The following is a 26,470-nucleotide window of genomic DNA, read 5'->3' as shown; positions in this document are numbered from 1 at the left end:
GCCATGGCTGTGGACTTGGATACAGCTTTGTTACTTCGGATGTTATTCATCACCCGCACTAGCTGATGATTGGTGGAATGCCCCTTACGGAACCCGAACTGTTCCGGAAGAAGAATGTCATGTTCCTCCACAAACTTGTTTAGTCGGCTGAGGATCAATTTTTCGAACAGCTTGCTCAGCGCTGAGAGCAGGCTAATCGGTCTGTAGCTTGACGGTAGTGAAGGGTCTTTCCCAGGTTTGCGGATCGGGATGATTTTTGCCACCTTCCAGATGCTTGGAAAGTAGTGCAGCTCCAAGCATCTGTTGAGGATGGCAGCCAGCAGCGAGTGGACCCTCGGGCTGAGATTTTTCAACGCTAGGTTGAATATTCCGTCAAACCCGGGAGCCTTCATGTTTTTACTATATTTCAGCGCTGAGCAAATTTGTTCCTCTGTAATCCGTTCTTCTGGAGGGACGGCACAAGGGGAGGTATCTAACGTCTGGACGCACTGCACAACCTGGTTCTCGAGTGGACTTGGGATTGTAGAGCCAAGCAAATGCGATTGGGCAATGTGCTCCCCAATTCCATTGGCCTTCTCTTCGTTGGTGATAAGCCGTTCGTCATTGACTCTAAGTGGTGGAATGGGCTTGGGGTGAGACTTCAGCACCTTGGAAACCTTCCAGAATGGTCTGGAACGGTCGTCCAGGTTCTGAACGAGCCGCCCGAAACTCTCGTTCCGGATTGAGACCATTCTGGAAGCGATCTGCCGATTCAGATCGACCATTTCGTATTTACGCTGCAGATCCCCAGTCCGCTGAAACTGGCGTCTACGAACATTTCTGAGCCGAATCAAGAGTTTGGTGTGGGAATCAATTGCTTGAAACTTACCCCTCACAGGAACTCGTCGAACGCACTCTTCGTCAGCCACGGATATGGCTTGATGGAGACCCTCCAGGGCCCGGTCGATGTCCTCCACTGTGTCGAGTGGTGGGTTGTCGTCGATGTGGCGGTCGACCACGCGTCGAAACTGGACCCAGTTGACTCGATGGTAGTCCTTCCGCTGGCACGGTGCAGGGGCCACGTTGCAGCCCAGCTCGGTCAGCACCGGTTGGTGGTCCGAACTCAGGTCGTTGACGGCAACCGGCTTGGCTAATCTGGTGTTTGCCAAGAACAGGTCCAGCGTCGATGGGTTGCCCGTCGGTGATGTGAAGGTTGGTTCGTCCGGAAACCAGACGGAATAGAGACCATGCTGGGAATGGTCGAATAGCAGGCGGCCGTTCTGGTTCTGCTGGTAGTTCCGCCAGGCCTCGTGCCGGGCGTTCAGGTCCCCTCCGATTACAAAGCGGGCATTGGTGTGGGTTATGATGGCAAGGTCGTTCTTGAACTGCTGTGCTGTACCATTGCTAACGGTACATTGCCGGGGGCAGTAGACAACGATGAACCGGACGTTTCCGGTCGATGTTTCCACCTCAACGCCGACGGCCTCGATGATGGAAGTGCGGTAGTGGGGTAGGGTGCAGTACTTGATGCCTTTCTTGATGATGACCGCGACACCGCCCCCCCTGGAGCTGGTGCGATCAAGCTGGACAATGCTGTGGTCGGGCAGCCAGAAGCTGTCACCGGTCTTGAGGTGGGTCTCGGTGAGAAGGCCCACGTCGATGTCGTGCTTGCGGAGGAAGTCTGCAAGCTCAATGTTTTTCGCCCCTACGGAGCGAGCGTTCCAGTTGGCGATCTTTATGGGTTCACGGTCCATAATTAGCGACGAAGGAGATGATAGCTTGGAGCTGTTGTGTTCTTGTTGCGCAGGTGCGCTTGATGATGATGGCCTGGGCCAACAGTGTGACGATCTCATCCGTTGACAGCGGAGAATCGTCTGTAGCTTCACCGGTTGTACCGGCCAATCCCGGAGCAGGGGGATCCGTCGATGGCCCGGAGGCTTGACCGGGTACTGCAGCGGCAGCCAACTGTTGGTTGAGCGGGAGCGGCGGCAACACTGGAATTGGCCGTGATTGGACCGGTGATAACGGAGGAAAGTTCTGCGCGTTGTTTTCTGGAACCTTCTTGCGACCGGGCTGGTTGTTGGACGAGGCCTTCTTCCGGATCTCGGCGTATTCGGCCCGCTTCGGACAGGCCTTACTCGTGGCCTTGTGGGCGGCACCGCAGTTGGCGCATGTGGGAGTGGCTTCCTCGATGCTGTCGCAGTTGTCGATCTTGTGGTTTTTGCCGCATTTGATGCAGCGGCTGGCCATGCGGCAATTCCTGGTGCCGTGCCCGAACAATAGGCAGTTCGAGCACTGAGTGACGCCACGGTGGGTGGGCTTATACCGCTCCCACTTCACTACGATGTGGAACAGTGTGCGTGTCGTCTGGAGATCCTTCACGGTTGTGGAGTTTTTCTCCAGATGGACCAGGTAGAGCTGGTCACGATACTTGATGGCCTTGCTGCGGGTCATCTTGTGGACTTCGACCGGCTTGAGGCCGTTCGCCTTAATTTCGTCCATTAAGGTGGTGGTGTCCATGTCGTGGAGCCCGCGCAGCACCACTTTCAGCGGCTTGGTGGCCTCGATGTCGTGGGAGAAGTACTCCAGCTTCATTCTGTCCAAGAGGGCCTGAACTGCGTTGAAGTGTTTTTCGGCCGGGACCATCAGTTTGTAGCCTTCCGTGCACCGTTGAATGGTGCAGCGAAGGCCCTGCTTAATGTAGAAATCCAGCTGCTCCCATAGCCCGGGAGGGAAGCCCTTCACATAGAAGGGTGGCAACTTAACTTTTTTCGGCACCGTCTCAGGGTCCGACTGCGGCTGGGCTCCGTTCTGCAAGGCGGAGAACGGATTGTTGCTCAGCAGCTTTTTTGCTGCTGATGCGGTGGCGCTGCTGTCTTCAGGTCTGGGTCGTTTAGTTCCAGGAGGCCCCGGCTGCGGGTCCGCAATGCCTGTCGGGATGGGCAATGGGGTTTTCTTCTGCTTCTTCTGGGCTGGCTCGGTGGTCGCGCCGTCTCCTGGGAGAGTCTGTTTTCCCGGTAAACCGGCACTCGCGTTACCGCGCGATTTCTTACCCATGGCTGGGTCAGCGAGAGCGTCACTACACAACGCGGAGCTAATTCGACTTGCGAACGAACGAACGAAACTAGAGAGAATTCAAATCGACTGAACTGCTCAACAGTCTGGCAGCGAATTATTGAGCGATGACTTTAACGAGTTTAGGTACTTCATATTTATACCTGCTAACCCATCAAAATTCTCTAACCAATGAGATTCTGTTTACATACGAACTATCACGCTTCACGCTCACTTGATTCTACTCATTATTTATTCAACACTAACTCTATCTACTACATTCTTCCCCTCTTCTACTCTCCTTAATTGAGGAAGGGGGGCATTATATCCACCCATTTGGGGGAATTTTATCTACCCTCTCGGGGGACTTTCATCTACCATCTCAGAGATATTTCATCCATGAGGTCATGGCAATTCCAACTATTTAAAAATTTCCTCGGTCCATCCATCAAGTCATGGCAATTCTAACTATTTCTAAATTTCTTCAGTCCATCCATCAGGTAATAGAAATTCTTATCTACCATCCGTTCCAGAATTACCAGGTCATAGTAATTCTATGTACCATCCATCAGGTCATGGTAATTCTATCTACCATCCATCAGGTCATGGTAATTCTATCTACCATCCATCAGGTCAAGGTAATTCTATCTACCATCCATCAGTTCATGGTAATTCTATCTACCATCTATCAGGCCATGGTAATTCTATCTACCATGCATCAGGTCATGGTAATTCTTTCTACCATCCATCAGGTCATGGTAAGTCTTTCTACCATCCATCAGGTCATGGTAATTCTATCTACCATCCATCAGGTCATGGTAATTCTATCTACCATCCATCAGGTCATGGTAATTCTATCTACCATCCATCAGATCATGGTAATTCTTTCTACCATCCATCAGGTCAAGGTAATTCTATCTACCATCCATCAGTTCATGGTAATTCTATCTACCATCTATCAGGTCATGGTAATTCCTTCTACCATCCATCAAGTCATGGTAATTCTATCTACCATCGATCAGGTCATGGTAATTCTATCTACCATCCATCAGATCATGGTCATTCTATCTACCAACCATCAGGTATGGTAATTTTTTCAAAATAATTCTTCAGTTCTTTAGTCATTCCACTATACTTACACTATCGTACCAACTGCGCCATTGTCGTGACCGGACCGAGGTTTCCAGTCTCTATCTACTACAATGATTAGAGATCTTCATATCAGTTTCATTTATTTAAGGAAAATTGCGGAATATTTCAAGGAATTCAAAGGAATTATGGGATATTTCAAGAATTTCATTAATTTTGCGATGCTTCAGAAATAATGCGAGGTCTTAAGGAAATTTTATAAATATGATTAAAATTTCCGGAACAATAGAAAAATTAATGAACTTCAGGAAAACCTCACGGAAGTCCAAATAAAACTAGGATTTTTGCGTGAATTGTCTACTTTTATGAATGTTCAAAATCTTCCATAGAACCACACCGCTACCTGTTTACACATGTTGCTTCAGAATAAGTGAATCGTGAAGCTCTTGAATCTTTTTTTTTTATGAATTGTCACTTCTACGCATGGCCCGGATCTCCCGAAAGATCGAGTTGTTGGCAGCAGAGTTCGCATGCTAGTCCCACATCCAAATTCATTAATTTAGCATCAAAATAAGTGATTTAAAAAAATACGGAGCTCTAGGATCTTTTCTATGAACTGGCCCCTTTACGGATGTTTTGGATCTTTCGAAGGACCGTTCCATGACCACCAGAGTGCACATACTGGTTTCAAATCCAAATTCATTCATGCAGCATAACAACAAGTTGATTAAAAAAAATCTAGATACTTTTTTACTAATTTTCCACATTTATGGATGTTTCAGGTCCTCCAGAGAAATGCTTTTCTGTCCCTTGAGTCCACATTTTTGTCCCAGATCCAAATTCATTCATATAGGGGAAAAGTTGGCTTCGGCAATACTTTAACCTATTATCGTCAGGGGGGTAAACAACGTCCTTGAGAGCTCAATTTTGGCATGTGGATACATTGTCACCCCTATTCTGTATTTCGTTTCGAACGAAATTCTCATACAAAAAAATATTTTTTTGTATGAGAATTTCGTTCGAAACGAAATACAGAATAGGGGTGTGTGTTTCAGAGCAACTATTGGCCAAATTTGAGTGCGCTAGGACTTTGTTTACCCCCTGACGATAATAGGTTAAGGTATTGCCGAAGCCAACTTTTCCCCTATCACAATGTTAAAATGAAAAACTTAACAAACATTTCATAGATAGCAACGCTTGGGCCGGTTGCTATCGTGCTGCTATATTTGTCAACCCGCTGTTCACCGCGAGGCAGATTGTTATTTCCCGCACTTGAAAAGCAACCCCCAGTGCGGTGTTACTGCGTTATGGTGGAGGTTGCTAAAATAACTTTAGCAACGCATTGGTGCGGGTGCTCTTATAAGGGGTTAATTCCCCTGTCAAGAAAAGTCTGCTTGCATCTCTCACAAAATGTCTACCTGATATTGATATTGAAGTTCCCAGCTAATGTCTTCTCCCTTACTAGAGGTGGAAGCAACTCCTTTCACCATACCGTCAAACCTGTAAAATATTCATCCCATATCATCAAACCTGCAAGCGCAATACTCACCAACCGCACTCAGCGACGCCTGTTCCCCGGAGGCAGCCATGGCCGCCGCGGCTGCAGATTTGTTTTTGAAATTCTTCTGCCTCAAATTGCCCGCATTCGGTAGCAGCCCTCCGGTGGTCATTTCCACAATTGTTACCGCCGGTGACAGCAGCTTACTATTGTAACTCCCGTCGCCAAGGCTAATGCCCAACTCTTCCAGACGCTGCAGTTGTTGTTGTTGTTGTTGCTGCTGCTGCTGCTGCTGTTGACTCGATTTAGCGCCTGTACCAGCCGTTGCCACCCCACCCCCGTTGTAGGCAGTACCGCTGATGACCTGAATAGCCGGCCCGGAAACGCCATAGCGCTCATCCAGTAAATTGTCCGACTCGTCCAGCGACATCATCTCGGTCATTTCGCCGCATTCGCTCATAAACGACTGGGAGTGGGACGAGCCCAGGTAGCGAAGGCGTGGGGACCGGTTCGTGTTCTGCTGATGTTGATGATGATGATGATGTTTTGCCATTTTGTTGGTCATCTACCGGGCAATAACAACAATTTTCAGAATCTTCCGGGGGATGGATGGTAATGAAGATGTTATTCTCTTAAATTGGGGTGGTGCTTTTTTCACCTTCTGCCGCCTAGGCTCAGGTAGTAGGGAGTGAACGAACGTTGAGGCTTAGGTATCCTGATACGGCCGGATGCCGCCACCGCTGGTGCTGCTGCTGGTCTGTGGTTTGAGTCGCGGTTGGTGTTTCGTGTCAGTGAGTGGTTTACTCAAATTAAGAGTCATTGCCATCTAGGAGCACTTGGTGGTTCTAGGGTTCTTGTGTATTTTTTATTATATGCCTCCGCGGAGAGGTGTGACGATGGTGAGCAGGGTTTGGACAAATTAATTGGCCATTAATCTTGAACCGTTGTCGCTGCGGCTGCTTTCACGAGGGGGAATAATTAGTCCTGCTGGTGACTTGCGGAGACCTGCGGAAGTAATGAAGATAAATACACGCGATTAATACTGGTGAATGCCAACGGTCTGGGAGAAATTTTAATGTTTCGTGAAAACAATACTGTTGATTGTAAAATTGAACGTATACCTAGGCTTACCATATCAAAAACTTGAAAAGGAAGACATTTCATTTGAGGTTTGGAGATTAAGGAGGACAATGATTCCTTTTCTTAACATTAAAGAAGGACAATGAGTTTTTATCAAACGTTTTAATAATATGTGCGCTATCACAAAATTCATGATTTGCTAAGGTTCAATTGAGAGGGTTCATAACTTGTGGTAGATATCAATTTAATTCATGAAATGAAAACTGCAGCTTTACAGCCTTAAAACCATCCCAGCCTTTATCATGTACAAAAATCAGGATACATGTCATCGCTGATTGAAACCAACATGGAACATCTAAGCAACCTGTTAAATTTACCAGAGAGTTTATCGAACATTATAATTTATTTTCGAAATGTCAAATTTATGTAAAAATACAGAAAAATTGATGAATTTTCACTGACTCTTCGAAAATAATATATAATATTCGAAAATCCATCTGTTGTTGATCGTCCGATTTTTGAGAAATTGATTGTCAAAATTGATTCCTGGTTTGTCTGAAATATGCAGGTTTATTTAAAAAAATTCCATACGTCAAATTTAGGTTAAATTCACGAAATGGACAGCAACCTTGATCGCAGCCTAAAAGTGGCGAGTTGACAGCTGTAGTATAATCCTAGTCCCACCATCGAATGGCATTTGCTAGATAAGATAAAGTTGCGACATAATTAAACAAATAAGCTCTGCAAACAACGCTTTTTGAAAACAATTTTATTAATATGTTACTGGAAAAATGCAAGGATTAAAAAGGAGGACATTTTTGGGCAAAAGGAGGACGTAGAAAAATTATTGAAAAAGGAGGACATGTCCTCCTTTAGGATACTATATGGTAACCCTACGTATACCTGAATGGATTTTTTTTTAATTGTGAATAGATAGATTTTTGAAAGCTTGACTGGTAGTTGAACAAGCATTTATTGATTTATCGATATAGTTTTGGACTTTATTGGAGTAATTTTTTAAAACGCAAACAAAAGATAGTGTAAAAAAAATAATTTTTAGGGAAACCCTAATCCAATTCTGAAAAATTGTTCTAAAATGAGAACGTTAAGAGAAAGACGAAATGTTTCTTCAGCAAATTTGCTAAGAATCAACTTAGCTACTCGGAAAAAAATCCGTTCCCGAAAACGGGAACGGACCGTGAACTAAAAATCACGGCCAGCTATCCAGAACAAAATTTTCTCAATTATACACCGTGAACTATGGTTCACGGCTGTGGTTCACGAATATGGGAACTCTTTTTTTCCCGTGTACAAGTTTGGTGAGAAACAAATGTCTACGTTTTTTTTAAATAAGAAAGCTTGTTTTTAAATGTCAGTTAATTTGAGGACCACCCTCATGTTGATAAGTACCAAATGAAGGGATTGTGGGCCCAGGGCTGAAAGTCTCCTTAATAAAGATATAAAAAGAAGGGATCACACAAAATCTTCACTGAATTAGTGTATTCATCTATATATTAAAACAAAATAATAAAAACATTTCCTTAATATGTATTTAGGGTGACCCTCTAAAACCCATCTTTTGCGTGTAGCTCTTTTTAATTCAAATTTCTCATTAAAGTAATTTTCGATTTTACAAAAGTAAATTATGAGACGCATGTTTTGTTATAAAAACATTTTTTGTATCTTATATAATAAAAAAAAATCCATATGTATTAAAAAGATATTATATAGAACCAGGGTTGCTTCCACTCGCTTGTTATAAAAAATTGTTTTTCGGAATTATAAAATCATTACATGTTATAATTGTATGTTGTACATTTAAAATAAAAGCGGAGTTTGTAAAGTATGTGTTTTGCTCATAACACCTGTCATTTTCGTTTTCAGAGCGTCACAATCAGCGATTTTATGATTCCTGAGCGTTTGCTCAGAGTGAGCGCTCAGGAATCGCAAAACCACTTATTGTGATGCTCTGAATGCAATATTGACAGATTTGATGTGACAAACACATACTTTCAGTGATGGAAAAGTTCGCAAAAACTCACTATGCCTCGCGAACTTTTCCCTTGGTGAACTTCGTGAAATATCGCATACTTTACAACCTCTTCTTGTAACTCAGAAGTTATAATTATCATTATAACGTGTCATGAATTCATAATTCCAAAAAATAATTTGTTATAGCATGTGAGTAGAAGCAACCCTGCACACTTAGAAATACACGTGACGGAATCCATCTTTGACATAAAGGATGAGACGTTAATAAACATGTCTTGTAAAATTAAGTTCTCTGAGACCCAAAAGTTCGTTACTCGACGAAAAACACCTTTGATTGAGCTGAATGTTGCATCTGTTATGACTCAATTTTATCTTAAAATTGACGCTCGTATACGTCAGTCTTAGAACACCTAAATTTACATGGATTTTTCTAACTGTGTGTATAGAATAATATACAGGGGAAAGGCAAAATGATCGGAACAACCAAATTTTTATCAAATTCAAATAGCATTAACTTTTCAAAAAACCAAAATAGTAGAGTAACCTGGGCAAGCTGTCGACCTGAAAAAGCTACCATTGGCACTAACTTGTAAAATCTTGAAGTTTGACACCCATCATTTTACTGGAGTCAGTATGTTTTGCTGGGTTTTTGAATTGCTGAAAAAGGTGGTAAAATTCAAATGACCGTTATCTGTAAGGAAACAATGAAATACTAAAAAAATATATTTTCTATTATTTAAAGGGTTAGCAGAACTAACCCAAGTAACCATAGGCACGTTAGTTCGCCTTTTGGCTATATACAGCCGAATAACGGCTTTACCAGTGTTTGCAAGTTCTGTAGAGGCCCGTAAATAGCCAAAAAGGTGAAAAACGTGTCTAATAGATTGATGCCAAATTTGAAAATTTCGCTCCACAGTGTTCAAACGGTTTCAAATCAAGTGAAGTTTATATGGAAATTACTATGGGAAAACAAAACTTTTTGTTCATTTTCTTCTAGCCTTTTTACATATTGTTTTGATACCAAATTTTGTTGCTATTCTCATGGGAATTTTTATCAGCTACAACTTTGCAGAAAATCGTTTTTCAGCCAAACGTCAAATTAAATAGTTATTAGGTGTTTAAGAGATTGCTAATCTTATGGCAAGATTAAGCAACTGCATTGTGGGCAAAACTGTATTCTGAAGTGTGACACAGTAGCCATAATTTCTGTCCTCTATTCTACGCGCCATAAACACCAATGTTGCCTGCTGAACAGTTGACTGAGCATAATCATAAGACATCAGTAATTTGAATCATTAATAATGTTTGTTCTTTACAGTTGATCGAAAAGTGGTCTTCAACAAACTTTGAACCGAGAAAATTTTCAACAAGCGCAGTTATTATTTACTAAAGTAGAGTGAACTGGTGAATCTTGAGATAGATATGAACCGAAATTATGGTTACCCCATAGTAATTTCCATATAAACTTCAAAAGGTTTGTGCCAAGTAAGGTTCTTATTAAATGAGTTCGAATTTTGGGAGGCTAATCAGGACCCAATTTGGAACCGTTTGAGCACTGTGGAGCGAAAATTTCAATTTTTGCATCAGTCTACTGTCTATGGTTACTTGGGAAGTTTGAATAAATTCGGAATAAACTTTCTAATTTTTGAATTTGTTTTGGATTGTCGGAGAGTTTGAATTTCGGAATGGGAGATCAACGGTGGATACAATTCGGACAATGGTCGAGAGAGCCGAGAACGCGTCCAAACAGAAGCGAAGAGGAGATCGATATTGCGCCGTGATAACAATCGACGTCAAGAATGCGATCAACAGCGCAGCTGGAAAGCTATTGCCAAAGCGCTGCATATAATGAGGGTCCTTGACTACCTGTGCAGGATTCTGAGGAGCTACTTTCAGAACCTGGTTCTGGTCTACGAGACAGACATGAGACAGAGATCGATTTGGATCACAGCTGGAGGTCCACAAGGCTCCATCCTTGGTCCAACGCACGCCTTTGCCTCGAAGCGCAACTTCACCAGCCACGTCGAATATGTCTGTGAAAATGCTTCGAAGGCCATCAACACAATAGCTCGAATGGAGGTCCAGTCTGGTTTGCTTGGAAACTAAGCAGACCTAAAGGAAACTGAACAGTACGTTTCGGCCCATGGCCATGCAAGCCGGGAGTGGATACATAACCATCTCATCGGAAGCAGTATGCGCTATCGCCGGAATGATCCCTATCGGCATCACCCGGCGGAGAACAGCGAGTGCTACAGTCGGAGAGCGGAGTCTTTCGATTCTTTCGACCTAGGTGAACATAAAACACGGAGAAGTTAACCACCACCTGACGCAGACTTGTCTGGCCATGGCTGCCTCAGGAAATACCTGCATCGGTTCGTACACGAAGTGTCACCCCTCTGTCTGCAGTGTGGCAACGTGAATGAAACGTCGAAGCATGTGGTCTTTGACTGTCCAAGGTGCGAGACAGTGTGAAGGGAGATGCCTGTCCTTAACGTGGAGAATTTCGTCGATGAAATGTGTCCGGAGGAAGACACTTGGAATGGAGAGATGAGCAGTGATCGCCAACTAGCACTTAGAGTATTAGAAGTGCATGAGCACAGCCCCCTCGAAGTAGTCGCTTCACCGTGGTCCCGGAGGATACAGGTAGAGGAGAGAGTAAGGAATGGGTTTAGCATTAGGCAACTAGTGGATACCAACCCGTGCCAACTTCGATACCATGTCTTTTATGAGAGTTGCATCGAAAAGGAAAGCTCTACAATGTACCTTGGTGGAACAACGAGCTACAGACACTTCGTAAAAAGAACCGAAAGTTTTTCAACAGGACTAAACGAACACAACAGTGGGGGAAATATAGTGAATCCATCACCGCTTATAATCAGGAAATACGGAAATCAAAGAGGATACACTGGAGGAATACATGTGAGAACATTGAAAATACTCCAGCAACTGCTAGATTGCAGAAAATACTCGCTAGAAATCATTCCAATGGGCTGGGCACTTTGTAAAATGAAACGTTAGAGTTGATGATGAGAACGCATTTTCCAAATCGAAAATGATCCATTGGATTTATTCGGCAATTTTGAAACCCAAGTTTACTTATGGTGCATTGGTCTGTTGGCCAAAAAAAAAAGAGAGTGTTGCTCAGAGAAAGGTAGAAAAACTCCAAAGGTTAGCAACTCTCTCAAGAACAGGTGCAATGAGAAGTACAACATCGAAGGCATTGGATGCTTTGCTTTATATGCTACTATAGCATCAATTTTTACAATTTAAAGCCAAAAAGTGTGCTCTAAGGATTACTAATTACTAAGATCAATGAAACTTTTTGATGGAGACCTTAGAGGACATCTTAGGATTCTAAAAACTGTTAGTATCAACTCTCTAGTACGGAACAACGAAGGCTGGATGGAGAAAAGATACAATTTCAATAGACTTTTCAAGTATTTGACCCTGGGCGTTATTCATGGCAATTTTGTGGTCCGATTCTTCGTCCAGGATCGCTTGTTTTTTATACAGATGGTTCAAGATTGAACAATCAAGTGGGAGCAGGAGTAACTGGCCAACTGTGTTCCAAGCTGAAATCCAAGCAATTTTAGAGTGTTCTATTATATGTTTGCGTAGAAACTATAAGAATTCAAATATTTGCATAATGTCCGACAGTCAAGCTGCTCTAAATGATTTAAAATCGCCGACATGTACATCAAACCTTGTCTGGGAGTGTGTTCAATCACTTCAAAAATTGTCTTGTCATAATCAAGCCAGGTTCCTGATCATTGCGGGATTGACGGAAATGAAAGAGCTGATGCACTAGCAAGACTTGGATCTTCTCATAAGTGCATAGGTCCAGATCCCTTTCGTGGCTTATCGGCTGCATCTCTTAGAATGGATCTAAAAGAGTGGGAATCATCAAAAGTGGAGGAAACCTGGAAGAACACTTCCATTGCTAGGCAGTCGAAGCGATTCATTAATCCAAACATTTTTGTGACCCTCAAAATCCTGGAACTTTCTAAGAAAGATCTTATCATATATACAGGTCTTATAACAGGTCATTGTCCGAGCAGTTATCACTTGAAGCTAATTGGAAATCACCTTGAAATGTATGTCGCTTCTTTGGCATAGAAATGGAAGACTCGGAACATTTGTCCGGCAATTTTAAATAAAAGGCGTAAGTTCTTCGACAAAGAGCTGATAGAACTCTTTGAAATTTAGAGAACAACTCCCAGTATGGCAGGGCACTTTATTCGAAGTGTAATGTCTTGCTGGGATAATGCTATTAGTCAAACAATGGCGATCACTCCTAATTATAGTGATACGGCAATTTGAAATAGCTAAAAAAAATTGAGAATATATCACAATAGATCAGAAAAATGTTCGCAGTGATGAAAACACCCGACAAGGAGAATTGCTCTAAATCAGTCTAATCAGGCTATCCTTCTAAACATTGTTCAAAATCGATCAATTCAAAGATACGAAAAAAGATTTCATGGAAGCCGCGCAGGCCTGGATTCAATCCCAGTCGGCACCGCCGGAATGTTCTAAGGCATAACATCTCTGATTATGCCTTACCTCAGAACGGAAGTAAAGCCGTTGGTCCCGGTTCATGAGTTGATGGGTCCATAGGTAGGGTGCAGGTTTGGGAGCTGCCTCCCTGGCACCGGTAACATTGGTGCTCAGCACGGAAAACAAAATCGACGAAAACAAGATCAAGAAAAAAAAACAGTTTTCTTGGACAAAGTTGTTTGAAATTAGCTGAGCTTCAACTTTGCCGGTGAATGAATTCCTTTATTTGATAATAAGAACCACCCAAGTATTAATTGACACCAAAATGAGGGCTTAGTTGTTAAAAACAACTTTATAGAAAACACTTTTATTCAAATAAATTGTTTCAATTTCAGGCTCTAAATGCATTTTTCCTGCTAAATTCTCATTCTGAAGCACTGTGCAGTGTACGCGGCCAGTTTCAAGGAACTCTGATACTGAAGTTCAGATTACTTGTTTCAGTTTTGCTGCTATATCAGATTAACTTTAAGGATACAAAGCAATCAACATTGCTCTGATTAACTTTGATTGTTTATAGTTTACACAGTGCATGTTTTCAATACAATGGTCATTGAGAGTGAGTTTTACAGACTCTGGATTTTATCACCTATTTAAATCTTCTGCTTCTTGGGTAACGAGCTAGGTCTTCTACAAATGTTTTGGAGACCATTGATGAGATTTGCAGCAGGCCTTTCTGCCCACAAATGCACAACTGTTTCATATACGAACAAAGAATCAAGCAAAGATGGACCAATTATGTTTAAACGGGAAGTTTGACCTCTCTTCAAAATTGAAAATATCCCCTGCACGTCCCCACATCTTATCAATACAATTCCCATTTTAATTTCCTCCCTCTCACCGGCTCTATAATTTCCCAGAAGACCACCCTCGAAGAAGACTACCTTGCATCACTCACCGGGGATCACTTAATTATCGTTAGCCCGTCCAAAATATGACATCCACTCAATTCCACCCAGCGCATTCGGCACGAGCGCCTTTTATCATAAATATACACTCCCCCTCCTCGTGCAGAAACTCACCCCAAAGAAACCCAGAAGCTCATAATTAGAGTCACATTCCCGCATTTTTATTCATTAAGTCGAGTTATATTTCATCTCGAATTACGCACCCGATCCGACTTTTTGTGACAACTTCCCTCCGGTGGAATTCGGTTCAAATATGAGCGAACACATCGTCGGTGGCACATGTCTATGTAGGTTACAACGACAACTGCAGCAACGTTCGGAAAATCGATCAACAAACCCGACCGGTGCGGGGTGCGGATGGTGTTGGTTCGGTGGTTGGAAAGGCAATTACAAGTGGAAACCAGTTGCTGAAACCGGCTTTCGCTGAGAAGGGTTTTCTCCGGTCGCGGCGGCATGGTTGAACACAGAAGCTTCGGTGTTGATGAAAAGTTTCGAAATTCGGTGGGAAAATTGCGGGAGAGAGAGAGCGTGTCACTCACTCTCTTCTCGCTTTGCGTCGGCATCAGCTGCTCATAACGGAGTGATTTCAAGACCATGTGGTGAGGGAAATGGAGAGGTATCCCCTGGATTCATGGGGAAAATTGGGGAAATTTCTCGATGAAGAGAATACGAGCTGGAGAGCATGATGATTGGTATCCTGGCTAAATCGGATAACGGAGTGACACCCAGATGGCTGCAGCTGTATCACTTCAATCATCATGCTTGGCGTAAGTGCTGAAAATTTATCAGGTTTTAACATAATCTATTGAAAAATTAATCACTGATTCGAATAATAGCGTCGATACCAGATTGTTCGACAGTTTTTTTTACTGTCTAATTAAATAAAATGAAAAGAGACTTTTCTTTAAGAATTGATCAAAAGTTGTATGGATTGAGTAGCTCGAAATTATTTTGTGAGGGGCCGTGACGTTACAACGTTTTGCACTTTTCAACTACATTACTCAACAACTACTCACCCAAAATGTTTTGAGCTGCTCAAGTCAGAAACTCCTAATCAATTATTGTACTTTTCCAAAAGAATATGCTACAGTACAAACAGTCCGAATCAAGCAAAAACCATTGTAACGCCACGTAGAATGTGTCAATCTTTTCCTCCCTTAATCATTTCCACTCCGGAGTGGGGAGAATGCGGAGCTTGGCACAATCTGCTTATCATTGTTTGCACTGTCGTTGTTCGACATTGAATATTAACCAGCCGCCAAGCAAACGGAATGTATTTGGACCGAGCTATTTTAATCCATCGTATATTTATGTATACACTGGTACAACGTCTCCCGCGCTATTTCTCAGAAGAGAAGAAAGATAAACCGTTCAAGCAAATTGTCGCTGGTTTGCGTAAGCTTTTTAATTTTCAGAAACCCCAAGTTCACGCAATGGCCGTTTCAATACATGGTCATGGAATTCGGGGGAAGATAATGATGGAAATTCTAAAGTTCTCTTAGAACATAAGAAAATATTTTCAAAAAGGAGGGCTGACAAAATCGGATCATTACTGAATTCCATCAATTCTCAAGGGGGTAATCGAAAAGCACATCCCCAGTACCATTGCAACTTTTTCAGTCTTCAAGTCCAATTCATGGTTTTCAAGACTATGATAAAACTAGAATTGTTACTTGACATCAATAGAAACTATTTAGAGCTTCTCAAATAGCAAACAAGCCCGTTATTTACCTTTTATGCAATTTCAGGCTTACATACGACCACGCTGCCGGCGCCGGTGGTGTAGTGGTATGCGTGGCTACCTTCTCACCCCAATGAGCCTGGGTTTAATCCCAGCCGAGGTCGGTGGGATTTTTCTGAGGCATAAAAATCACTGGTCACGGAGTAAAGCCGTTGGTTCCGGCCCATGTGTGTTGAATGGATGCGATATCCTATACAGGTGTAGAAGCTGCCTTCATGCACATTCCATTGCCGCCAATGGATGGCATTCGATATCCGTCGGTGATTGGCACTTTATTACGAAACAGAGACCGACGTTAAATAAAGGAAAAAAATACGACCAGGCATCCCAACAAACAATTGAGAGCTCTTATAAAACATCTGAGTTGATCAAACGTTGAATAATAGCTTCCAGAGTTGAACAAGAATGTAGTTGTATTACCATTTGATTAAAAGTTTTAAAAGCTGTTGGAGCACTCTTAAATGACTGTTTACGTTCGGTTTAACTATATGCTTTATAAGACCTACGATAACTTTTATAGCACCTTAGTTAAACTGATTCACAAGAGCTATACAGAACGTGGAATAAACGCATCAAAACAAACCATTGGGAGCTCTTATAAAACACCTGAGTTGATCAAACGTTGAATAATAGCTTCCAGAGTTGAACAAGAATCTAGTTGTATTGCCTTTTTGGTTAAACGCTTCAAAAGCTGCTTGGAGCACTCTTAAATGATTGTTTACGTTCGGTTTACCTATATGCTTTATAAGACCTACGATAACTTTTATAGCACCTTAGTTAAACCGATTGACACGAGCTATATAGAACGTGGAATAAACGCATCAAAACAAACCATTGGGAGCTCTTATACAACACCTGAGTTGATCAAACGTTGAATAATAGCTTCCAGAGTTGAACAAGAATGTAGTTGTATTGCCATTTGGTTAAAAGCTTCAAAAGCTGCTTGGAGCGCTCTTAAATGATTATTTACGTTCGACCAACCACCAACCACAATTTTGTTGCTAAAAATAGCACAAGTGATAGGCACGTTTATATGACCATAAGGCAATGATTATTCGACTGCAAGAGAAGTCACTCAAGATGAGCTTCATATACTTCTCTCATATGATCAAAATATGTATTCAAGAATAGAGCAGATGGAAACAGAAGCGGCTGGCAATCCGGGGATCATGAGTTCGAATCTTGCTTCGAGAAACCCTCGGTGGAGTAGAGGTAAATTATGTATAGGTGTTATTAATAAATGCAAACATTAATTTAAGACATATATCATACAATTAACGATAACATTTCTAGATAAATTCTCTCAATTAATGATTAGAAAGATTAATTGAAAGAATATCAATCAAAGATTAAACAGATGCTTGTTACTACTTCCTCCATGATCACAGAATGTGAATTATGGCATAATTACACATTTTTTCAATGTGCACAAATAAATTAAATTAATAAAAACTGTACAAGCAATTATTTTGGCGTACCACGACAATTGTTGAACTAATTTTAATCTGTGAATATTGTGAGTATTTACAAAACGGTTATTAAGGAGTCATTAAAAAGTGCTATAAACGCTTTTCACCGCTTGCTGTATAGTGATTATTTAGGAGTCATAAAAGAGTGTAACAAACGTCTCTAAGGTTCAATCTCTAATACATTTCGAAGCAGCTGTTAGGAGGTGTCTACAAACGTTGTTTTATAGCTTTCACCAAAACAATAAAGCTTGAGTTTAAATATGTATCTATAAACGTTGTATAAAAGTTGCTTCTACTCCTATACCGCGTATACATATAATGCTGTAGTTGAACAGGTTCTCCAAACCAGTTTAAACAAGAGTTTTACAGAAGTTGTAATAAACAAATTGTACAGTTATTATTCAGCATGCAGTTGAATAAAATCACAATGGAAGCATTTCTTCAACAAGAAATTGATTTGGGGTAAACGTATTACTGAATACGTTAGACAACACTTTTGTGTTGCAGTTGTATAGGTTCTCCAAACCAGTGTAAACAAGGGTTTTATAAAAGTTGTGGTGAACACATTGTGCAATTATTATTCAACATGCAGCTGAACAAAATCAAAACGAAAGCGTTTCTTCAACTGGAAATTATTACTTGGGATGGAACTTCATTTACATTCATTTCTTGCATTCATTTACATTCATTCGATTCTAACTTTTTTCATCAACAGAATTCCACAAAATGGTCTATGAAGCTTCTGTAGGTTTTATGATTAACTACAACTTTTGTGATTAATTCAAATTTGTATATCTTATGCATGATTAATCAGACCGAATGACAAATATAAAGTTTGGAAGCCTTGTATTGCAAAAATTGCGATTAGCGAGAAGTTAGTAGGCTTGATGGTTACTTGAGTTGATTTCACCGTGGGCAACACTTAGTATCGATATAGCATTCAAAAAAAGTTCTAAGTAGAGTTTCAAAGGAGTATCCCAAAGGAAATTACGAAGAGATTTCCGTCGGTAAAGGACTGGTGGCTATATGATGGATGTCTCTCTCTCTAACTTATGACTTTCAATAGTTGCATTATGGACAAAAAAACAATGGTCTAAAATTACCCCAAATTCAATATCTCAAAAGGACGCTGGTTTCCAATCATGATCAATTACTTTTCCGTAGGGAAAATGGCCGGGGAATTGATCCATAATGTTGTCCATAAATTGTCATGTAAATTTAAGGATAACTTGTGAAGATATGATTTCTTTGAAAATTAAGATAGAATTCAGATTAAGGGGACACAGGCCCAAAAATAAAAAAAATAAATAAAATTTCGGTACGTTTTTATTTTTCTAAAAATATTGGGAAAAATTCTCAAAAATCCAAGAAAATCAGTTTCTTCCATAGATTTTTGTCAAAAATTACATGTACAAAAATATTTTTTCGATCTCATCATGAAAAAAAAATTGGACTCTCAGCAAAACCGAAAAGTCGACGTTTTGTGGTTTTTTGAATCCAACTTAATGCCATAATGACTTATAAAAAATGTTTTTGTTTGTGAATTTTCCTTGAAAAATTAGAAAAAAATGTGATTTTTTAGATTTTTGATACCTTTTTCCAATATTTTTAGAAAAATGAAAACGTAATTATTATTTTTCGGAGCGGTGAACTTCCCCTTAATGCAGGTTATAACTCAATATACGTAAATGTTCCAAAAAAATATTTGTTCTTTCCTGCGGCACCCTTGAGTCGCACATTTTAAGGAATTTAAAAAACTTAACCATGGAACCACTTGAACTGAACATACTTATATTTTATGAAAAACAACGATGTAACAAAAGCATTTACTCAAAAAAATAAGAGAAAATTGGGTAAAACAGCCCAAAATACATATTTCTATGGCTTACCGGCGTAGGAAACTACGTGCAATCGATTCTCCAGGATTTTGGCCGAAAACCAGCATCCTTTTGAGATATTGAATTATGGGCAATTTTGGACCCTGTTTTTCCCACGGTGCATTGGGAAGAAAGAGACTTTTATCCTACAGCAATTGATATATTATTGGTTGGAATTTCAAAGCAGAGTTCCAAGGTAATTCTGAGCAGAATTCAAAGAGTATAATGCCATAGAAGATTTCGTTTTTATTTATTTTTTCATCCACGCATTCACGTTAACGATTCCGTTGAGACTAGAGGTGAGCAAAACAACTGAGCGGATCAGACCCGTTCAGCTCACTAAGCTGAACTGGTTTTATGGAACAGCTCTTCATTTAATTATGAAATAATGAAATATGGACACAGTGTAAACAACTCACAATCCAGGCTGTGTTTGAAGTTACTCTACATCAATAGAGAAAAATCAATTTAACGTTACATTATCTTTATTTCAAACCAATAAATCCAAAGCTACCAGCGTGACTTCACTTTGCAAAATAAGACACATGACAAGGGGTATTCATCTCTGCATACCTTAATTCGTATCGAGTGATTCAGTTGTGCAGAAAGCTGTGCCAAGCGTTGTGACGAACCAAATCAAAGTATGCCTATCAAGGTGTCAATATTCCATGAGTTTGGCAAGCCCGAAAGATTAGACTTTTATGATTGTGTTTACAATCTCAATTTCTCTTGTGGATCATGGCAAGCATTCACCTTCATTCTCATTAGAGTGTTAAAAGGTCGGGAGGTGGAAGAGGAACTGGAAACCATCATGCAAATTTAACCCGTCCACAATATTCTGCGAGATATGCTGGCTCGATGTCTTTTTGGATTCTTGATGACTTACAGGTGTACAGAAACAAAGGAGAAATCCGATCGATGATGAATGAAACCCCGTAGCTCGAACGGGAGATAGTTCAATCCCACGCTAGGAGCAATACCATCGAACCAGTTTTAAATCATCTGATCGACTCAGAAGTGCATGTCCTCAAAAATATAATCCAAGCCTATCGTATCGCCTACCTTTCAAGCCTACCAAACTACGATCTGATTAAGTTGTTTTACCTTCCCACCACCATGAAAACTATCAAAAATCTCCCTCTGAAGACCTGTTATGCTTCAGAAATAAGATTCTCATCCAGCACAGACTTCAGCGGAAGCGCTTTATTCGCTGCCTGTACCCAAGTTACCACCAAGCCCGCTAACTACCCGATAATCGCCCAATTTGCGATATAAGGTCAATATAGGGCTTCTGAACTTCTGAACTAGGCTTCTGAAGCTTGTTGCACAGGCAAACAGACATAGCACATTGAACATTTCTCACTGTAAAACATTGTCGCTTGAACATTACTGCCATCTGTTGAGTACACTGTGGTGGGTAGTACACTGAACAGATGGCGGTAGTGTGTAAACGTCAATCGCAAGGGAATTGACTATGCGTGCCACAGGTGGCGGCACTACCAACTAAGATACTTTTAAATTGACCGTTAAATGCTTGTTCGATGAACAACCTGCGAGTGTTATGTCTGTTTGTCTGTGCTTGTTGGTTACTTGAGTACGTCTGTATAGAACTAGAGAAGTTTCCACCCAATCCACTCAGCTCCTCACAGATGACAAACGCGGGCGATTCACGATTCAAGACCCGAGTAGCACACTTTCATCACAATTAGCTACAACAACTTGTTTATGACTGAAATAAGTCGTATATAAGTTTCCACAATTGACTTGTAACAAGCGTGCTACTAGGGGAGCTTATAGTAGTACTTATAAATCTTTCAAAATTTTATGGGCATCCCACAGGACTTCAAGCCCATACCAAATTACTGGGAAGAACTTCTGAGCAAAAGGGCAGGAGAAAACTGTTTACATTTCCGTCCCGAATATACTCGGCAAGCCCCGTATGATAAGCTTGGTTTCTTCTTTATTGATCATTCTGCATAACAAAATTGTTAAAGTACCTCAACTCTCCCAGAAGATCCTGCCGAGATAGAATACCCACAATAATATAAAATATTAAGGGGGTATTCCCGATCTTTTTTTTTTCAAAAAATCAATTTTTTTTTCACGTTTTTCGTGTGCTTTAGACTATATACTTTCATCCCCCCAAGCCGTTTTCCGATCAGCGAATTCGGTGTCCAGGCATAGCTTCTCCCACATTCAGCCAAAAATATTAACATTTAACATTGTTTGAAGCACCTTAAAGCTGCAAAAAAGCGGGCTAAAAATCGCCTGTTTTTTCATATGGCCGCCATTTTGTTAATTTGCAAGATTTTTTGCTGCCAACGGGAGAAGCTCCAGAGAATCTTATGCAGATTATTAATTTCATCACGAAATCTGTTTCAGGTGAAGCCGTTCCAGAGAAAAGTCTTCGCCCGTCCAGGCGTTTGCGGCGAACAGGGGTCTGTTTGCCGCCATTTTGTGACGTCAATAATGTCTTTTTTATGTCGAAAAAAATTTATTTGTAAACTTTAATGTTCAATAAACAAGAATCCCAAAGAGTTAGGCGCATTACTATTCATTTTCCTTGGAAAAAATTAATTGAAAAACAGGCCGAAAAAAGGCAAAAGATTGGGAATACCCCCTTAAGTTCAAAAATTAGAAGTGTATTCTGAAATAAGGCATCCAGTGGGTGACGTATGGGTAAATATTACTGAATGTGAGTATTCATAAAGCTATAGATGCTCGATGTTCATCGTTCCAAAATTAAATCCGATCTTCGCAGGATGCATTGTAGGTGTTCCGCCATACCTGTCGTATAGTTGGGATCCATTTGCTTGATGTTGATGAAAGTGGTAGTGTGACCTTCCGAATTTATCATCAAAGGCAATCGTCTCTAGAGGTCACCCTTTTTAGCCGTCTTGACTGCCGTATCGACAAGACGCTATGGACCGGTCATGGTGTAGATGAACTCGACTGAAGTGAGGCCCGAATAGAAGCTATTCTAGATGAAAACACGATCCGCTGGGATTTTTGCTGTGATTCGGAAGAGACGGACTTAGTTTTGCTAAGTTTGAAGAGATTCATGATTCACATACATAATTTTACGAACGATCTTCAACGCCCGTTTGGGTGGGTACCCGTTTGTTGTTATTAAATTCTTGATTGAATCCTTGTATCACCAGTTTTATGTTTGACACTCTCTCACTAGCTGCGTGTTGGAGTAAACAAAGTATTGAACCTTAGCAACAACCTTAGTAAAACATCAACCGTGATACCGTTTTATATTATATTGTATGTGTCCTACTTGTCAAGGTGTGCCTTAATGTGCCGAACGGTGTATCATGCTGTGTTTTGGCACAGTGTGCAGAGTTGATTGCTCCTTGACGCATGATGACACTGAGTCACTGACCAGCCACCACGTAAACCAAAATACTCCAGACACGTAATTTAAAATGTGCCCACTGATCGATAGCATGCATGCAAGCATACTTTCAAAAGACATGTAGAACAACTGAAAAACTGTATTACTCCAGCAGATTTACACTCACCATTCATCATTGGAAGACATGGGAAGATCCAAACAACGGAAAAAAAAAACTAAGATAAAGATTTGTCAACAGGAATTTGTTGGTTTGTAAACTGGGCTGCTTCTTTCGATGAATGACCAACTGTCAAAACACATGAAAATCAATTCCCTATTGTGAATATAAACTTCAATTCGACCAATCAGGAGCTGGTGTTTGACAGAAAAGTGGTTCGTTTTCGGAGATCTTTAGTCAGGTCTTTGTCTTAGAAAAATAAACTAATGGCCCGGTACCACGCTATTCCAATCTTAATTTGAGCGACGCTTTCGTCCAGCTCCCGTTGGCGTTCTCGCTCTCTGAACTAGCTCTAGCTCAGCTGTTACGTTCACATACTAAACAGACGCTATCGTGGTCAAGTATACGGAACTATTACATTTTACGGATTTTTTTATCCGATTTTAAGGATTTTTTGAAAAGTGCATCAGAAATTCCACGGATTTTCAAAATTTTGGCTCTTTATTTTCAAAATTTAAATTTTTTCATAACGGTTTGAGAAAAATAGTCCATTTAGCAATAACTAATGCATTGGAAACAAACTTACCTACACTGCCTATATCAGTCCCATCTGGAAAATCATCAAGCTGAGAAATCGACGCTTAAAGTTGGGTCTGCATTTATGGCTGTTTTTACTGTTTGGCATGGTCTACTCTAATGTTTTAAACGTGATATTATGAAGTGGGTATCAATGATAACTTAGCCATTCAATGCTTTTAGTTTCCTCAAAAATTGCAATGGAAAATAAGGAAGGGACCACTCTACACAGTGTGCCAAAATCAAACTTGGGCACACCAGGGCGCAGTCATTGGCGCTGTTTGGCACCCATGGTAACAATTTGTATGATCTTTGAAGTTACTGGCAACTCTGAACTTTTTCTGCGCCTGCGCAGTGTGCATGTGTCAACCACAACTGTGAATCTCCATCAAGTCCCGCCAGTGATTCTCCAAAACCGAATTAAATTCCACAAAGTACAGTCAACGCACATCCTATTTCTTGTCCCAAGAAGCAGGTGCATGAACAAATCAGAGCAATCGCTTGCATAGCAACACCACTCAATCAATCGCAACATTACCGGCTCCAGCTCTGTTATTAAAGTCGTTACTCAGACTCCCGTGACCGGAGGAAAGTACGTCCCACGAGCGGTTCTGATCAACCATGAGCCGGCAACTATGGATTCGGTCCAAGTGGGAGCATTTGGACAGCTGTTCCGACCGAATAACTTCATTTTCGGACAGCCCGGTAACAACTGGGTCATACGACACTACACCAAGGGTGCCAAACTGGTGGATTCTGAGCAGGATGTTGTCCGTAAGGAATTCGAGGGTTGCGTTGCCTTTCAGCTTACGCACTCGCTCGGCGGTGGAACTGGTTCAGGTAAATTTTAAATCTTTTGTAACGTTGGCGGAATTCAGTGGCAAAAATGCCTTCCTCTCTACAGGCATGGGCACGCTCCTGATCTCGCCGGGCAAAGCAGGTGCATAATAACGCTTATCATTGGTTGTCGGGCTCTGCTGATCAGTCAATTTGCGACCACTGTGCACCTGAACTTCGATTTTTACCTACACGCAGTGCCCGGTGGGGTTGCTGGCGGTGATATTTGCCGTCAGTAATGTGAAAAAGAACGGGCGATCATCGTTGTCACTAATGCACTATTGTTTAAGTTGCTAGTGTCAGTGATGATGATGACAGAGCAAATAGATAGGTTTTAGCCAACTCTAAGTAGCCCGTGATTATCGCTACCTGGGGATGCTAACTGGCTTGGTGCTGGTTACGATTTGGCCGTCCTCAATAAACTATATCCACCTCTTCAAGGTGGTTTGTTTAAAAGGACGTTAATAGATGGAAGCTACTGATCTCGAAGATTCGAGAATGAACCGGTTCTCCGTCATTCCATCGTACAAAGTCTCCCCCACCGTCGTAGAGCCATACAACGCCACGCTAAGTGTTTATCAGCTAGTGGAAAACACGACATTTGCTTCCGAACATTGAAGCTCACCACCCCTACCAATGGCGATTTGTACCCACAGATTAAAAACAGCAGGTGTTTCGTGGAATGGATTCCCAGCAACGTGAAATCCGAGTGGTAGAAATATTTCGTTTCCTTCAACCGATTGATTTCCTCTACCGTGTCGGCGGTTTGTAGAGCTTCTTCCGTTGGCGTTCTTCGTCTGTTCGTCGCTTGGAATGGCTTTGCGCTTAGCGTCTTTCGATGCCGAAGATCCAATTTCTTGACCGCTGTCGCTTGAATTCACAGGTTTTGAAAAACAAAACAAAATCAAGAGTTGTCAAAATACCGGGTTTCCAAACAATTCATTATTCACGAGCAAACAAAAGTCAGTTCAATTACTTCTCGGCACTGCCGTGCCAGCTGCGGCACACTGAGGTACACTGAGAAAAAAGTTGGCCCAAAACAAGGGTGTAGAGTGACCACCTCTTGAAAAAAAAACTTAAAAACCCGAATAGGCCAACACTAGAGCCATTCCCCTTACTAGATGGAAGACGCAGATTGAGAAAAGCAAATTGATCCTGAGCAGCCACGTTGAAAATCCAACGTGGTTAATACGAAATTTCGCGAAAAAGTTGAAAATTTCCCGTTCCCGAAGAAAAGTTTTATCTGGTCACAGCACGGGGCTATGTACCCAGCAAATTCAAGTTTGTTTTTGCCGATAAGTTCGCCCGGAGACTGATGATCTGGCAAGGAATTTTCAGCTGTGGACTCAAACCCAAGCTTTTCATCACCATCAAAAGGAAGCTGTATAAGCAAGATTGTCTGGAGAAATGTATACTAACTTTGATTAAGGCTCACAAAGGTCCAGTGAAGTCCTGGCCTGATTTGGAAAGCTGCCACTATAGCTAGGACACAATCGTAAAAATCCACACAATCGTAAAAATATTATCGGCAATTATCAAGCGGAAGTTTAAAAAAAACTGAAAAGACGACTCAGAACGCTGCACAGAGGGCTCGATGTTGGAAAAAAAAATTGCCGCTGCGGTAGACCAGTGTGTGGCAAATGATGGTGGGCATTCCACGCCGTTGGAGTAATTTTGAATTTTTTTATGAATGTATAGTATAATACCTTTATTTTGACTAAATTATATAAACGTCAAATCAATCCCGACAAATATCTGGTTTTGTGTGACCGGATTCTATGTGGACCATATTTTAGTTATTTAGATGTAGTATTTCATGCTACGTTGTGGGAAGCAAGCAACTATCTAACAAATCGGAAAATGTAATTCTTCAACTGAATTCAACTGTTAACTTTATTTACATTCAAAATCGACTTCGCAGAATTCCTTATTAGCATACAAGCAGAGACACACCTCTAAAATTCCACGACAAATTAGCTCAGAAAATTCCTAAACTTTCTCCACCACGCTCATTCGCCTAGCGCTTCACAAGACACACAAAACACTCCCTGCTGATTAAAAGGGAACTCTTTTCACGTCAGCATTTGGACCCTAATCGTAGCAGACAACCAAACATTCAGCCCAGCCAAACTGATTGCGAAAACTTTTCTGGTATCGATAAGACATTGATTGATAAGGGGGCAGGCTGAGGAGGTGGGTTCCGTAGGAACATGCCATAAAACACTCCCCAATATCGGCTCTTTCTGTCACCGCACCAAATCAGCCCCCATCTCTTCGACGCACCATTCATTGAACCGA

The 26,470-nt window shown here is 41.3% G+C and overlaps 1 protein-coding gene across 1 annotated transcript in view; it reads right to left on the bottom strand.

Annotated features, from left to right (window-relative positions):
* The window catches only part of LOC135703833 (potassium voltage-gated channel subfamily KQT member 1-like), a 745,326-nt gene that overhangs the window by 529,253 nt on the left and 189,603 nt on the right, over positions 1 to 26,470 (bottom strand). Inside the window, exon 4 of the mRNA XM_065225170.1 lies at positions 5,672 to 6,625. Coding sequence (XP_065081242.1) covers positions 5,672 to 6,185 — 514 coding nt within the window. The 5' untranslated portion in view covers positions 6,186 to 6,625. The remainder of the gene's footprint in view (positions 1 to 5,671; positions 6,626 to 26,470) is intronic.

Source organism: Ochlerotatus camptorhynchus, unplaced genomic scaffold (assembly GCF_037179485.1).
Source record: "Ochlerotatus camptorhynchus isolate MF236.1 unplaced genomic scaffold, CSIRO-AGI_Acam_v1.1 ptg000021l, whole genome shotgun sequence".
In the NCBI taxonomy this organism is placed as follows: Eukaryota; Metazoa; Arthropoda; class Insecta; order Diptera; family Culicidae; genus Ochlerotatus; species Ochlerotatus camptorhynchus.
This window is presented reverse-complemented; position numbering and strand designations above follow the sequence as displayed.